The 14,783-nt window shown below is 61.2% G+C and overlaps 1 protein-coding gene across 13 annotated transcripts in view; it reads right to left on the minus strand.

The window, feature by feature from the left end:
- ADGRB2 (adhesion G protein-coupled receptor B2) overlaps nucleotides 1-14,783 on the minus strand; it is a 59,901-nt gene that overhangs the window by 761 nt on the left and 44,357 nt on the right. For 7 of the 13 annotated variants that reach the window (XM_057532749.1, XM_057532739.1, XM_057532716.1 and 4 more), the window contains 25 exons: nucleotides 14,205-14,369; nucleotides 13,955-14,122; nucleotides 13,779-13,880; nucleotides 13,513-13,619; nucleotides 12,525-12,719; nucleotides 12,283-12,351; nucleotides 12,097-12,205; nucleotides 11,438-11,768; nucleotides 10,966-11,071; nucleotides 10,729-10,772; nucleotides 10,323-10,449; nucleotides 9,761-9,864; nucleotides 9,552-9,654; nucleotides 8,714-8,864; nucleotides 8,469-8,538; nucleotides 8,008-8,074; nucleotides 7,792-7,877; nucleotides 7,390-7,488; nucleotides 5,143-5,314; nucleotides 4,730-4,825; nucleotides 4,351-4,390; nucleotides 3,054-3,673; nucleotides 642-677; nucleotides 282-380; nucleotides 126-182 (listed from right to left, as the gene is read on the minus strand). In XM_057532749.1, coding sequence (XP_057388732.1) covers nucleotides 126-182; nucleotides 282-380; nucleotides 642-677; nucleotides 3,054-3,673; nucleotides 4,351-4,390; nucleotides 4,730-4,825; nucleotides 5,143-5,314; nucleotides 7,390-7,488; nucleotides 7,792-7,877; nucleotides 8,008-8,074; nucleotides 8,469-8,538; nucleotides 8,714-8,864; nucleotides 9,552-9,654; nucleotides 9,761-9,864; nucleotides 10,323-10,449; nucleotides 10,729-10,772; nucleotides 10,966-11,071; nucleotides 11,438-11,768; nucleotides 12,097-12,205; nucleotides 12,283-12,351; nucleotides 12,525-12,719; nucleotides 13,513-13,619; nucleotides 13,779-13,880; nucleotides 13,955-14,122; nucleotides 14,205-14,369 — 3,323 coding nt within the window. The remainder of the gene's footprint in view (nucleotides 1-125; nucleotides 183-281; nucleotides 381-641; nucleotides 678-3,053; nucleotides 3,674-4,350; nucleotides 4,391-4,729; nucleotides 4,826-5,142; nucleotides 5,315-7,389; nucleotides 7,489-7,791; nucleotides 7,878-8,007; nucleotides 8,075-8,468; nucleotides 8,539-8,713; nucleotides 8,865-9,551; nucleotides 9,655-9,760; nucleotides 9,865-10,322; nucleotides 10,450-10,728; nucleotides 10,773-10,965; nucleotides 11,072-11,437; nucleotides 11,769-12,096; nucleotides 12,206-12,282; nucleotides 12,352-12,524; nucleotides 12,720-13,512; nucleotides 13,620-13,778; nucleotides 13,881-13,954; nucleotides 14,123-14,204; nucleotides 14,370-14,783) is intronic. The other 6 variants (XM_057532710.1, XM_057532725.1, XM_057532720.1 and 3 more) reach the window with 6 other exon arrangements.

The following is a 14,783-nucleotide window of genomic DNA, read 5'->3' on the forward strand; positions in this document are numbered from 1 at the left end:
TTATGCCATGGGCAGGCCCTTGGTGAGGCAAGCTGAGGCTGCCCAGGCCAGGGGAGGAGGGCAGGGAGGGAATGAGTGCCTCGAGGCCCACCTCCCCCCACCCCACCCCAGCCTGGGGCACTTACGCTGGACACGCTCCGTTCGGCTGCCCCACCTGAGGACACACTCCACCGCTTCTCCCTCTGCAACGGGGGCCACGGGTCAGGGTCTGACCCCAGGGGCCACTGTGCCAGGTTGGGCCCCGAGCTTCAGGCACAGGCAGTCACAAGAGGAGCCCTCACCTTGGCCGTGGACTGGCTGCGGTAGCGGTCGAAAGTGTGGAATTTCTGGTTGAGCTCATGGTAGAGTTCCGAGTGCCGTTTCCGGGTGTGCATCACCTTCTGGGAGCCACAGGGCGTCAGGGCAGGTGCTCCCCGTGGGACGCTCAGCATCCTGGGTCCCCACATCCCTGCTTGCTGCCAGCCCCTCTGGGACAAGGCCTGGCTCTTTCTTCACCCCAGAGCTACGGGCTTGGGCAGTTGAGGGACCGTCATGGGGTCAGGCTCTGCACTGGGGCTTGGGCTAATTTTAGGAGGGGACCCTCCAGGGACAAACCGCCCCCCACAATCCCAAACCCAACACACATACACTGTAGCACTTACCTCAAAGTCCAGGTCTGAATACCGTAACTTCTTTCGCTGGGAAGGAGCAACAAGGAAGCAGTGAAAGAGAAGAAAACTTTTGACCATGTGCAGGGGGTTTAGAGTGAGGAAATCTGCTCCCCCAGGGTCTGCCCACTGTACCTTCCCCCAGCCCAGGCTCAGGAGCTAGGAATCCTTTAAAGGACAGCCCTTGAGGTTGTGGAAATGGGCTTGGGGCCTGGGAAATGAGGTGCCAAGGCGCTACCCCACCACAGGACTGCCAGGGGCACACACAGGCTGGCACACGCGTAGACATGCACCTGCACGTGGACCAGATGTCACAGCGCAGACTTGCAACACGGCGGGACACAGATCCCCACATGGGATCACAGAGCAGACCCTCTTTCCTCTGTGTCCTGGATCCCACCCCTCTGTCCTGCCCCATCTTGCCCCATCCTCTCTGCCACCAACGGGCTCCTCTCTCCCTGGAAACCTCCACTTGTCCTGCAAATACAGGACGCAGGGTTACAGAAACCTTCCTTTCACCGCACTTTGCCCCTTTTCCTGCCAAATTTGGCCCTGCCTCCCTGGCCTCCCTCCCTCATGCCTCTCCCGGCTCTCACTTGCCCAAGACCACCTTCAAGGCCCCAGTGGCCTACGCAGCATTCGGTGCCACTCAAGAAGGAGGCCTTAGAGTCTCAGAATGTTGGCGCAGGAGTGCTCACAAGGCCAAGACCAACCTTCTCAGGTTACACTGGGGAAACTGAGGTCCAGAGTGAAGGGACTTGCCCCACAGTCCTCAAGGACGCCGCTAAAACCGCCATCTAGATCTCGCCAGTCCCAGGCCTGCAGACACGCTCACCACCACTGGCGGTGGTGACACCCCTCTCCTGGTCCTTCCACCTCCCTGCCTGCTCTTTCTTCGCCATCCACCCTGGCGTCTCCAACTCTCGGCCCCCGCACTCTGCCCTGCGCTCTCCCCTGCCCTTCACCACACACACACACACACACACGCACGCACACACACACGTGTCCTCCCCGTTCCCAGCCACACTGCACTTTCTGGAGGCAGCGGGACTCCTCTCCCTGCTCCCTGATGCCCACGGGCAAGGCACACACGGCTGCGCCCAAGAGAATAAACTCTAAATTCCCCCGCCCCAAACACGTTCCTCCGCCCCATCGCAGTTGCCCACACCAGAATTCTGGACGTCATCCTTGACCCCTCAAGACTCTGCCGTGTTTTTTGCTACCTCCCACACAAGGAGCCCAGGGCTGGCCCCTCCTCAGGGGCCCAAGCATGGACAGGTGTCCCCAGAACAAAACCTGCCACGATGCTGAGCGCTCCCCTCCCCAGTTCCCGTGTCAAGTTTTCTGTCTTTGTGACGCCTTCCTGTTTCTGCCATCTGCGGCAAGAGCAGGCACCAAATGTTCAAGAAACATTTCGGGAGAAAAACTAAACTTGCAAACCTTCTAGCTGCTAACTTAGTTTTCTCTGTGGGGAGGAAGGGGAGCTGGTTTCTGGGGCCGAACATGAGCAGCCAGTGGTGCCCGAGCTGTGACTCCTGACCCTGTCCTCATCCACACCCTCCTCATCCCTCCAACGAAAGTTCTAGAGTTCTACAGTGGGCCACGACCAACTGCTTGTTGCCAGTGATTCCCTGCAGGGAGCAGGCCTGAGGAGGTCAGAGAGAAGGTGGGACAGCCACAGAAAACACACAGGCAGGGAAAGAGAGGGGCTGACATTTTCTCAGGAAGAGAGGGGCAATTACCACAGGCCTACGGGCAGTGCCTGAGGCTGATTTCAGGAATGATACCAGTAGCAATCCCCAATCATCTAGCACTTTCTATCTGCTCCACACAGAGATAAATATTTTATATCAATTAGTCCTCGCAACAACTCTACCAAGAGGCTGCTCCTGTGTTATCCCCACTTTACAAATGAGGAGACTGAGGCTCGGAGAGATTAAGGCGAAGAGAGACTATGTGAGCCTCAGGGGAAGATTATGCTCCAAATCTCACTGATCAGCAGCGTCCAGATCTGAACTTGGGGACTCGGAGACCCAGGCTCTCATCCCCTATGATGTGGCTTCCCTAGCAATAGAGCACCGGGCCTGAGCCACAGGCCCCTTAAAGGAGGGCCCATCCTAACCGGTCACCCCAAAACAGGCACTAAAGCAAGTGTGAGCACCTTCGAGAAGTGCACCCTCAGCGCGTGGCGTCCAAGCCCATTTGAGGAGCTCAGAGGAGCCAGGATTCCCTTGGAGCCGCCATGGGCACAAACGGAGGAGAAATGCACAGCAGATATACTCCCCAGGACTTTGTATGAGGAGGCTGCCGGCTGTCCCTTCCTGGCTGCTGCCAGACATAGTCACAGGCACCCGGGGGCAGGCCTCCCACCCCCTCACCCCCCGCCCGTGCCCAGCAGCCCCTTACCTCCAGGGAGCCCAGCTTCATGGTGGAGCCGGGCACGGTGCGGGGCATGGTCCGGCTGCGCTCCCCCGGCTCGGGCACTTGGCGGGCGCTGGGTGTCGGCGGTGGCGGTTGGAAGGTCATCCCGTAGGGGTTCTGTAGCGACCCGTAGGCAGGGCCCAGCCCCAGGCCCGAGTGGTCCACAGACAGGAAGCTGGGGTAGCCTTCGGCATGGCCCAGTGCCTTGGCAGCCCGCCGGGGGGTGCCCTCGGGCCGGGCCCGCGGGGCGTCCTCGCCACCTCCGCCCCCGCCGCCGGGCTGCAAGCTCAGAGTCCTCCGGGGCAGCACCATGTAGTCCCCGTCGGAGCCCGGCTCGGCAGGCTGCAGCCATGTGAGGTCCAGCTGCCGCAGGCCACCCTCCCCACACATGTACACGGGGTTGGCCTCCTGGGGGGGCGGTGGCTCCCCCAGCCCTGGTGAGGCTGCCATGGGCACCAGGAGATTGCCAGGCAGCGGTGAGAAGCTGAGGCTGCCCTCGGGACCCACGAGGCAGGATTTGGGCTCCTCGTCCTCGTCCAGGGACAGGCGGGACAGTGTGCCCGTGATGGTGGACGGGTTACAAGTGTTGACCTCCTTGAACAGCACTGGGGGCAGGAGTGGAGGGAGGTAAGTCCGGGGGAGGAGGAGCCCCCAGAGGCCCTTGCCCAGGCTGAGCAGGTACCAAGCCCCTGAGCTTGGACAGCGGGGGAAACTGAGTCCTGGCGTGATGGCTGGGTGGTTAACACAGGGGTTAAGAAGGTGTCTATCCCAGAGGCCCACAGCAAGGGAGGGCGAGGAACGAAGCCAAGGCCCAGCTCCCACAGTGCCCGGGTGCGGGTCCTGACCTCTGACCCGACAGCCCCAAGGCTGTCAAAAGAGCCTTGCTCCTCCCCGCTCCCTGGGCAGCTCCTCCCCAGGAGACAGAACTTGAAGGAGGTTCTGGTAAGAATCATGGAAATGACACAGTGATATAACAGCCACTTTGTGCCGAGCACCCGGCTAGGCACTTGACGTCCCCCAGTTCACATAAGGCTCCCACCCACCCTGGGAGGACAGATTTCTCTCCTTTATAGGTGTGTTAACTGAGGCTCCAGGGGTAAGGTGTTTGCCCAGAGTCATACAGTGAGTGGTGTTCACAGCCTTGAATCCAACTCAGGGTTGCCTGACTCAAAAGCTGGACCCCGCAGCCAGACGCCTGTCAGGGCCTTCCTTGGTGCGGCTGGGGGCCCTCCCTTCTTGTCCCTCTCTGGGGCCATTCTCGGCTCTGCCCTGGCCCACTCACCTGTCTGACAAGCCAGATCCACATCTTTTTCAAAGTCTGACTATAGGCAGAGAGGGAGAGAGCAGAAAGGCAGAGAGAGGATCCATGTATCAGGGTGGGGGGGATGCAGGCCCCTCCCTACCCACCCAGAGGGTCTGCCTCTGTTGGGCACACTGCCCAACAGAGCAGAGGGGCCCCAGGCGTGGTCTCCTCCAGCCACACCTGACAGCAGGAAGACTGAAGGGGGGAAGGACTTGCCCAAGGCCACCCAGCTGTCAGTGGCTGAGCCTGAATCAAACCCAGTCTCTGTTCCTTCCCTGCCATAGATGAGGCAGGTGAGGGGTCTAGGGCAGGGGGCACTCAGAATGCACCTGTGCCCTGCCCAGGCCTCCTCACTCACCAGGATCTGCAGCTGCCCGTTCTTACACGAGTTGGGGGAGTCTTCACTCTCATCGGCCCGGCACACGCCCATCTGGCACTTCACCACATCCTGGACCTGGGGGCAGCAGGTGCCTGCTGGGCCTGAGGCTGCCACAGGGCCCCCCGCCACGGTTGGCTGTGCCTCCCACCCCAGGCACCCAGATGGGTGTGGAAGGAAAGAAGCGCATCCAGCCTAGGGGAGGGGAGAAGGAGCCCCAGGGGGCCGAGGCCAAGGCCAAGGCTGCCCAAGCTATCAGCGTGCACATTAAGGGCTGCCCAGCTGGGGACCCGGTCGGGCCTCAATCTTCCCCATCTGCACCCATCTGCACCATGGGGACAAGCGAGGGACTGGCATGGTCGGGGGCGGACAGGGGCAGGAGAGGCCCAGCCCACCTCTCGGCGCAGAAAGCAGTGCACAGCCGTGATGACAAAGCCCTGCGCGGAGTTGAAGACAGCAAAGAGGGCCTGGAAGAGGACGGAGCGGCGGTCTGTCATGGCCAGGACGGCGGACATCCAGGTGAGCGCCAGCAGGGGCAGCACCACGCAGGAGCTCCAGAGCGAGGCCCTGAAGACAAGGCAGAGGGTCCGTCAGGGCGACACTCCAGGGGACAGGCTGAGCGGAGCCTGGGCCTGCACTCAGCCTGGGGCCCTTAAGCTGCCCACGACTGGCAGGGCCCCAAATGCCAAGACCTCAGTAATGTCCCCAAGCAGGGGGGCTGAGGAGCCGGAGGCAGAGAAACAGAACAAAGACAAAGAGCAGAAAACTGGGGGACAAGGAGAGGGGGAGGGACAGACACACCGACACAATGGGACTGAGCCAGAGGCAGCATCAGCGGACAGAGACAAAGAAGGTGGAGAAACAGTGGGAGAGAAGAGGAGGAGGGAGACAGATGCAGACGCTGTGAGTTTCAGCCACAATTTGCACAGAATCACAGGCCTGGGCCACATCCCCAGAGAGTCTGGGAGGGGAGGAGAGGAAGAGGGACAAAGAGAGACGGCAGACATGGTGAGAGAGTGGATGAGACGGGCAAAGACACACAGGAAGGTTAAATCGGCAGAGAGGACGGAGGACATCACAGAGCACAAATCTTTGGGGAGAAGACGGGGGGCCAGGGCAGCAGAGGCTCCTCCCCTTCAGCTTCCCAAGGAGGAGGTGCCAGGCTCCCAGGGCCTGCTCAGAGCTGGGCAGAAAGATCATAGCTGGGGCTGGGGGTCAAAGCCAGGGTCAGGGCCAAACCCACAGATCCCCGGCCTCCTTGACAAGGGAGGGCAGAAAAAAAAGGCAGAGGGGCCCGGGCATCCGGGCACCAGTGCCAGCCTGCCCCCACCAGCAACAGCCCACGAGCGCACAGTAGGGCAGTCTTGCCCTACTGGGCCAGGTGCCACACCCTGCCCACTCTGCCTCATGAACACCGCTGATGGGAGAGTCAGGCAGGGGTGGGCACAGCTCTGGACAAGGCAGAAAGATGGGCAGGCAGCCAAGACCTGCCCTAGGAAGAGCGGTCCAGGGCTGTTCAGCCTGGCAGGGGGCGGGCACAGTGGTCTCCATAGGCCCCGGGGGCAGAGCCAAGACTAAAGAGAGGACCTAATCACAGCCATGAGGGCTACCACTGATTAACCACCAATTCTCTGGCAGGCCCTGCACCAGGTACTTTACATACATTAATCACACTGTGACCAAAACAACTCCAGTAAACAGGCATGGGGATTATTATCCCAATTTACAGATGAGGAAACTGGAGTGTGCCCAGCTGGGCAGACAGAGACAGAGCCGGGATGCAAACCCAAAGTGGCACCTCGGAAGCCCAAGCTTTTAACTGCTAGTTCTGAGAGACTGAGTCAGAGAGGCAGATGGGAGCCCAAGCGAAAGGGAGCTTTCTGCTACACAGAGGTTCCCAGAGATGTTGCCAGCCGCCTCCAGAGGCAGTGAGCTCCCTGATCCTGGAGGTGTGCAAGACAGAGCTGGGCCCCCACTGCTCAGGGAGGGTCAGCTGGATTTGTGGCCCTGAGTGGGAGGTTGGGCCTGAAGCCCTGAAGTTCATTCATTCATTCTACTCTTGTGCGGCTGGGATTTTAAGAGTCTCAGCAGCCCGGGGACAGCTCAGTGAAATAATTCCCTACCTCCAAGATTCTCTGTCCTCCAACTGATTGTAAGATTCAGTGCCTCTGAAATTCTAAGTCTCAGACTCTATGACAGATGATAAGACTCTATGATTCACTCATTCGAACATTCTTAGCTTCTGATTGTCTTATTCTAAGATTCTACCATTCTAATTCTAAGGTTCTATGGGCTCAAAAATTCTAAGGGTGGAAGATTCTATGAGCCTCTGTAGGTTGGGGCTATAAGGGGGAGTGTGTGTCTGTGCCTGGATAAAATGTAAGCCGGGGCTGGGGGGGCAGGGCCAGGGTGCAAGGGGTGGGCACGGGAATCCGGCATTTTCTGGAAGGCACAGACATTCATTCCCTGTGGCCTCTTTGCCATCACAATGTTGAGCCCTTGAGAGTGCATGGCAGTTGGCGGGGCAGGGGAAGCTTTCCAGGGCACTGGGCTGATATCCCTCCTCCCCCCACCATGGGCACTGCCCCCCCCTTCTTTTGCCCCCACCCATCCCCCCCCTTTCCCACGGGGGCACAACTAACATGGCGTTCCTGGCCGAGGCTGAGCTGAGCAGGGGGCTGGGGACCGCTCCACACGCTGAGCAGGGGAGGAGCAGGCTGGCCCAGGGGCACCGCTCCGACCTCGGGGGCGGCACAGACATGGGAGAAGGGGGGAGACACACGGGAAGTGGGAAGAGATGGGGCAGTGTGAGCCCCGAGTGGGGTGGGAGGGGGAGGGCAGATGAGAGAGAGAGAGGTGGGTTAGGGTGGGCGAGGGGCTGCAGCTGAGCACACCGGGTGCCCACCTTGCCTGCACCCTTGATGCACCAAGGTCAGGGAGCCCCGGTCGCATCATCAAGCCCTGAGTCTCCAAGAGTAGCTGTGGCCCACCCTCCCTACAGCATTTCCCACAAGGCCAAGTCACAGCGACCCCCCTCCCCTTACCCGGCCCTCTGCTTCTTGGACTTGTCTGAGATGCCATCACGAGCCATGAGCTTGTTGAAGACGATGATTCCGATGAGCATATTCACCTGGGGGCCCGGTGGAGTGGGGTAGGGGAAGACAGGATCACCAGATGCCCTCCTGGCAGGGAAATCCCCAGGTGGAGGAGGTAGACCCCCTGGGGCCATGCCCCTCCCCGGATGCTGCAGGGGCACATACCAGGACAATGACAGCTGCTGGGCCCACAAAGGCATAAAGCAGACCACCCTCCAGAGAGAGCCAGCAGCTGGGGAGAGCGGAAAGAGGGGGTATCAGACAACCAGTGGGCCCGCTCCCATGCTCAAACACCATCCCTCAGGGCTCCCTGAGCTGCCAGGTCACCTTACGCATGGGGCAGGGACCCAGACAGGGTGAGAGCGAGCCACTGACTGTTGCTGAGACCCTCTAACAAGGGCCCTGGGGCTACCTGGGCCCTGGGGCTACCAGGGTTGATCCCTGACCTAAATGGTTCTGAGATTATCCAATCCCAGCACAGCCTTTTATAGTCAGGGAAACAGGCTGAGACGGGAGAATTTGCCCAAAGTCCCACAGCAGGAGTGGGCCAGGATCACAGCCCGAGAAGTCTGGAGGCCTATCAGGTCCACTGACTCCCGCTTCCCACCCCGGGAAGGCCCACGTACTAGCTGGATGTACCGTATCCTTTGGTGCGGGTAAAGCCGACCGACACGGCCACCACCAGGGCAGGCAGACCTGGGGGAGTGGGGGAGCCAGAGTGAGATGGTCGCTCGTCCTCAGGGTCCTTCATCCTCCCAGACCCCCAGCCCAGCTGACCCCTGTGCCCAGAGAGCAGGGCCGGGGCCGGAAGCTCACTTGCTGCCCCTGCCCCCAAGGCCCAGTGACAGGGTCCAGCACGAGCCCTGCTCACCCCAGCCCAGGCAAAGGAAGCGCTTGCGGACGAGGCGGGTGCGCATCCGTCCGATGACAGCCAGATAGGACTGCCAGGCCTCAGTGAGCACCCAGCAAAAGGACGAGAGGAAGAAGAAGTGCAGGAAGGCGGCTGTCATGGTGCACACACCCTGCAGGGAGAAGGAGAGGGAGGGAGTGGCCCTGAGCAGCCGCCAGGGTGGGAGGCGCCGGGCTTCCCACGTCTGCTGCTGGGCGCTGCCACGGCCGCCCACCTGAGCTCCGCCTCCCACAGAACCCTGCCAGGCACCCCCGTCTTCCTGCACCCACACACAGCACGACACAGGCCTGGTGACACGCACACGGCACTCGGCATCCAGGAGGCGGGCGGGCAGGCTGCCCACGCACAGACGGGGCTGTCAGGGAGGGGGACAAACAGGAGTGCCTGCCACGTCATGGCCGGGTGGGCCCCACGTCTGGCACCAGCAGGGCTGGCGCTGTGCAGAGAGGGCCGAGGGGGCATAAGGGACAGCCAACACAGATCAGATGCGGGCAAGTGGCACAGGAGGCTTCGCTTGGGCTCCCACATGCCCGCAGACACGCCCAACACACATGCGCACAGGCGCTCGGCTCACGTACACGTTCACAGATGTACACAGACATCCCTCACTGGAGTACACACACCCCCTCTCCAACTCCCTCATGTACGCTCACACACTATCTCCCACACACACCCTCACCCAACACCCAGCTCGAGTGTCTACACACATCCGGCACTTAGTTTCATACACACGAGCACACGCGCCATCCCCCCTTCGCCCCACTCTCACACCCCGGCCCCCCTGTGAGCCTGCACCTGCCTTGCTCAGCACCCGCGACTGGCCCACGAGGATCAGGATGTTGGATGCCAGGATAGATAGGCAGAAATTCAGCAGGATGATGGAGCGTTCCGATTTTATAAACCTGGTGGGGCACAGTGGGCAGAGACAGGGGAGCTAGCCCAACCTGGGGTGGCCGGCCACCTCCCGCCCCGCCCCTCGCCCCCCCAACCCCCCACCGTCCCACCTACCTCCAGAAGGCAGCATAGATGGCAAGGAGGGTGAGCAGCGCCATGCAGGACACAGCACAGCCGATCACAAGGGGGACCGAGGGGGAGCCCGCCAGCTCCAGGGTCTGGGGTAGAGGGGCAGACCGTCAGATGGGTCACTGGGAGAGGGCAGCTACAGGGGTGCCATCGCCCTCCCCACCTCCTGTCTAGGACAGACTGGCACCTGCACCTGTGTCACACCCACGCACATTAGGGGACTCACCACTGCCTCCACACGTGCACAGAGCAGACCCAGTCACGTACGTGGACGTGTATTTATGCTGTCACCCGCACTCTTCCACACACAACCAGACACATGTGTGTGTGTATACGCATGCAATCACCCACTGCCACACACCCCTGGGCATGTGTCATCGCCGTGAGCACCATCCCAGGGGCACAGACTTCCACGTGCAATCCCACAAGTACACCCACGCAAACGCCACGTGGGATCACCCAGATCCCCGCCAGCACTGTCACAGATGGCCACTGGCACCCAGGAGCCTCTTCTCCGGCCCAGCCCAGGCACTTCCCTCCCACTCACCAGGTCCTTGGGCGGCTGGGCCAGCACAGCAAAGGTGGACAGGTGCTGGCACTGGCAGCGAGTGTGGGCTGCCTGGGTCTCCAGGGTCTGGCAGCTCTCAGTGTCCCAGTCCCCTGAGCTGGCATCTCTTGGGTGGAGGGAGAGGTGGAATGAGCCCCAGCCCAGCTCCACGGCCCCACCCCCAGTGCTGGCCACTGCCCAAGGACAGGTGAAACCCAGAGCAAGGCCACATCCAAGAGGCAGGCAGGCAGGCAGGCAGCGGGAGCCACAGGGTTTGCCCTTGATCCCTCAGGCCAAGGATGGTGCCAAGGCACCCTCCCTCTGGCCTTCCAGGCAGGACATCCCCTCCTGAGGGAGGAGTCCCAGGGCTGCAGCCTTCCCCACACAGAGCCCCTGCCCAACTCACGCTCTGGAGTAGTCCCAGCTGGCACAGTGGGGATCCGTGGTGCCCTGAGGAGCAGAAGACCTAAGTGCAGCGTGGGGGGGAAGCTGCCCACCCGTGACCACCCCCATCCTGCCATGGCAGTCCCCACACAGGTCAGCGGTTCAGCCTGCCATCAGGGCAGACCACCTGCCCATCAGACAGGCCTTTGGCTGCCCTGGCTGGGGCATACCCAGGGTCCCCGCCCAGGGCCCCACTCACGTTGATGATATAGGAGAGCTCCACGGTGATGAGGGGCTCAGCTAGTGGCTGGGTGGGGGGCCTCACAGTCACTGTCATCACCCTGGATGTGACGGCCAGCGGGGGCCTGGGGGACAGATGCTGAGGTCAGCTCCTGCCAGCAGGTGCTCAGACCCAGTCAGGAACCCTGAAGGTGCTTTGGATCGAGGGCAGGGGGCTACCATGGTGCCAAGGCCAGGGGAAGGCCTAGAGTTCAGTGGGGCCCAGGACTTTGGGTGAGGTCTAGAGCTCAGTCCAACACCCCCGGAACCCCCTCTGAAGCCTCTGGGAGCTGCATGGACGTCTTGGAGAAGCACCTGTGTCCAGAGCCAGGCGAGGGGTCCCTGAGGCTGCAGATGGCTCTCTCTGTGGCCAGCACGGGCTCAGCCCTCCTTCCCTTACCTGGGCCTCCCTGGACCCGCAGCAGCCCCATCCACCCCTCCCAGGGACTCACCTGGGGGGCGGCAGGATGAGGCCGAGGGTGCGGTAGAGCACAGCACCAATCACAAAGTAGGAGGAGGACTCCTCAGGGTCTGCCGGGAGGAGGCGCTGGTGGGAGTGGCCCGGGCCAGGGGGCACGGTTCCTGGGCCTCTCCCCCTGCCAAGGCTGCCTGCTGCCCCGGATGCGGCCGGCTTCCCTGGGGAGGAGAGGCTGAGCACCTCCTTGGGTAGGAAGAGGCGGTCCTCTGAGTACCGCACCCAGTCCTTCATGCCCCGGCGGCCACGCATGGGGAACGTGATGTCGCTGGACACAGCCGAGACGGGCTCTCGCTGAATGCTGATCACTGCAGAGGACAGACAGAGACAGAAACAGAGGGGAAGGTCACAGGGGAAGAGATGAATGTGGGGGAGACAGACAGCAGGAAGGCAGATGCAGACACCAAGGTTGGTACAAACAAAGAGGCGGGGAGACACGTATACAGAGAAACAACAAAGAGACGAAGCATGGGAAGAAACATGGAGACAGAGATACAAATAAGGGGTTAAATGAGGGAAAGGCAGGGCCCAGAGAAAGAGAGGAAGATAGGAAAAGCCCTCAGAAACCATCCCTCCCCCAAGGCGTCCTGCGTTTGGCCACATCCAGCACCCCCTCCCCTGCCTGCCTCCTTGTACCCAGGTTATCTGTGACAATCAGAGAGCTCTGGAAGGCCTTGAGAGCATCGCCCACCAGGTGAATGAAGTCCTCCACGACCCGGAGCAGGTGCACAGAGCCAGGGGACACCTGGGGACAGACAGGGCGTAAGGGACCGAGGCAGGGGTGGGCCATGGGGGAACAAGCCTGGAAGCCCAGCCCCTCACCTGCTGAGCGTCATCCCACTTGTCCTTGTTCTCTGCATCCACCATGAAGCTCACCACCTGGAAGAAGCGCTGGGGAGAGAGCAGTGGGTGTTGGGAGGTCCCAGCCCAAGGGACAGTAGCTTCCCCGCCAGAGCCACACCTGCCACACCCCCACGGACTCTGCTATACGGGCTCGGCCTCCCCCTTCAATCTAGGGCTTCTGAACCTTCAGCCCTCCTTCCTCTTGACAGGGTAGAGGGTACCTGCACGTCATCAGCCGAGGGCACATAGGTGGCTCTCTTGAAGGTGTCAGTGACATTCCTCAGAATGTCCACGGAGAAAAGCAGGTCCCCACTGTAATAGGTGCGCCGGGCCAGCAGCTCCTGCAGGCTCCGCACCACTTGTGACATGCCCTCGCCCGCCAGCATGCGCTGCCCCTTGGCCAGGTGCTCCCGAAGCTGCCAGTGACAGGTAGGCTGCTGTCACCAGAGTGTCAAGAGCCGGGACCCGCCCCTGGCCCATCCCACTCCAGTCCACCCACCACTTGCATCCAGAGGGAAAGGGTCAGATAGAGATGCTCAAAGGGATCATGGGGAGACAGAGTCTAAGAAAGAAACCCATAAAGACAGAGAATCCCCAAAGATACGTAAAGACTTAAATAGGAACAGCAAAAGAAAGGAGGAGCTCAGATATACATATAAAAGATGACAAGCACAGTTGAGGGACAAGGCACCTCCCTAATCCAAAGAGGTCATCACACGCTGGAGTGTAATGCGCTCTCTCTCTCTCTCTTTCAAATACAAGCTCCAAGCACAAACACAACAAATACCGGTTACAGTCAGACGAGTACACACAGGCCACGTTCGCTAACAACATTCTTACCCCATGGCAGGCCCTGGGCTGGGCACTGGGGACATAAAAATAATTTCAACTTTGTCCCTGCTTTCAAGGAGCTCCCAGTCTCACAGGACACAGACATTGTGATGAGCACTCATAACACCTAATGACTGAGAAGCTCAGGGGGCTGTAGGAACCCAGGGGGAGGCACTGGGGATAAGGGAAGACATCTGAGAGTCAGGCCTTGAGGGATGAGTAGGAGTTTGTCAGACAAGGAGAGGCACAGGCAGGTATTAGTGGGCACATTGTATGTACGCCAAGGCACATGGGCACGAGCAAGAATCAAGCTCCCTCCACGCCCACCAGAGTCTGGGACAGATCCTGTGTCGCCCCAGCCCAGCAGGGTGCACTCACTGACAGATACAGGTAGCGGTACTCGTGGGAGATGCAGCGGGCAAAGCTGGGCAGCCCCCAGTAGGCCACGCCCTGGGCACTGAGGAGACAGCGGCGGCTGGCAGACCCTGCATGGGGACAGGACAGAGGGTTGGGTGTGGGGGCCGAGCTCTCACCCACTTCACTCCACACCTCAGGATGGAGGCTCAAAGAGGCTGGGGGCCTGGAAGGGAGCGGCAAGAATGGCGGGTGTGGGAGGCATGCAGGGAGAGCCACCCGCCCCTCACCTGAGGCGTTGGGGGGGCACTTGTTGTAGATGATCTCTCCAGCAGCCGCCTTCTTCCACATCATCAGCATCACGTACTCGTCCCTGCACATCTCGTGGAAGGCTGTTGGTACAGCAGAGGGGCTCAGCCAGGCCCAGGCACTTGCCCCCCAAGCCCCAGGGTCCGGTGGGCAATACCTGGACACCTCTTCTCACTGCAGGGCTTCACCTCCTCTCCGGTGCCCTCGCAGGGGTAGCCCTGAGCGCCTGTGGCCTGGCACATGCGGAAACGGCGCTGCCAGCCTGTGTCACATGTCTTGGAGCATAGGCTCCACGCGTTCCACGGCCCCCACTTGCCGTCTGTGGCTGCAGAGATGGGGGGCGTGAGTGGCCCCAGGCGCCCCCTGGGCCAGGGCCGCCACCTGCCCGCCCTATGCCGTGCACTCACCCGGGCACTCAAGGTTGCCGCACTCCCGGGTGTCAGTGAGGGCCCCGGTACACGTGGCCCAGGCTGGGCCCGCCACACTGCATTTCCGGCTGCGCTGCTGGGTCCCATTAGCACAGGACATGGAGCACGGGCCCCAGGGACCCCATTCTAGCCACTGGCCTTCCACTGCATGGGGAGACACAAGCAGGGTTGGCTGTTGAGCAAGGGGTGTGGGGATGCGTCAGGGCAGAGCACCGCAGGGAGATGGCATTCAGATTTAAATAAGGCCAGACCCACTGGAGAGGGGTGGATGAAGCGGGGCTGGAGGGAGCTGGTGGTGCCTGGGCCTGGGCCTGCCTGCCTGCCACCAGCTCCAGGAACAGAGGACCCCTCTCCACTCAGCACTGAGGCACGCGCTCTCTTCTGGCTAGGGAAACGGGCCCCGGGCCACCTTCTGATCTTTGCCCACATGTAAGCCCAGCTTTGTGTCCCCTCACAGCCCAGCTGGCCATGAGCACCGAAGTGCTATGAACAACAAGGGTAGTCCAGGGCTCAGGGGAAGGGGCACTGGCAAGCAGCCCCCTTTAGATGGAATCACAG

This window comes from Balaenoptera acutorostrata, chromosome 1, assembly GCF_949987535.1.
Source record: "Balaenoptera acutorostrata chromosome 1, mBalAcu1.1, whole genome shotgun sequence".
Lineage (NCBI taxonomy): Eukaryota > Metazoa > Chordata > Mammalia > Artiodactyla > Balaenopteridae > Balaenoptera > Balaenoptera acutorostrata.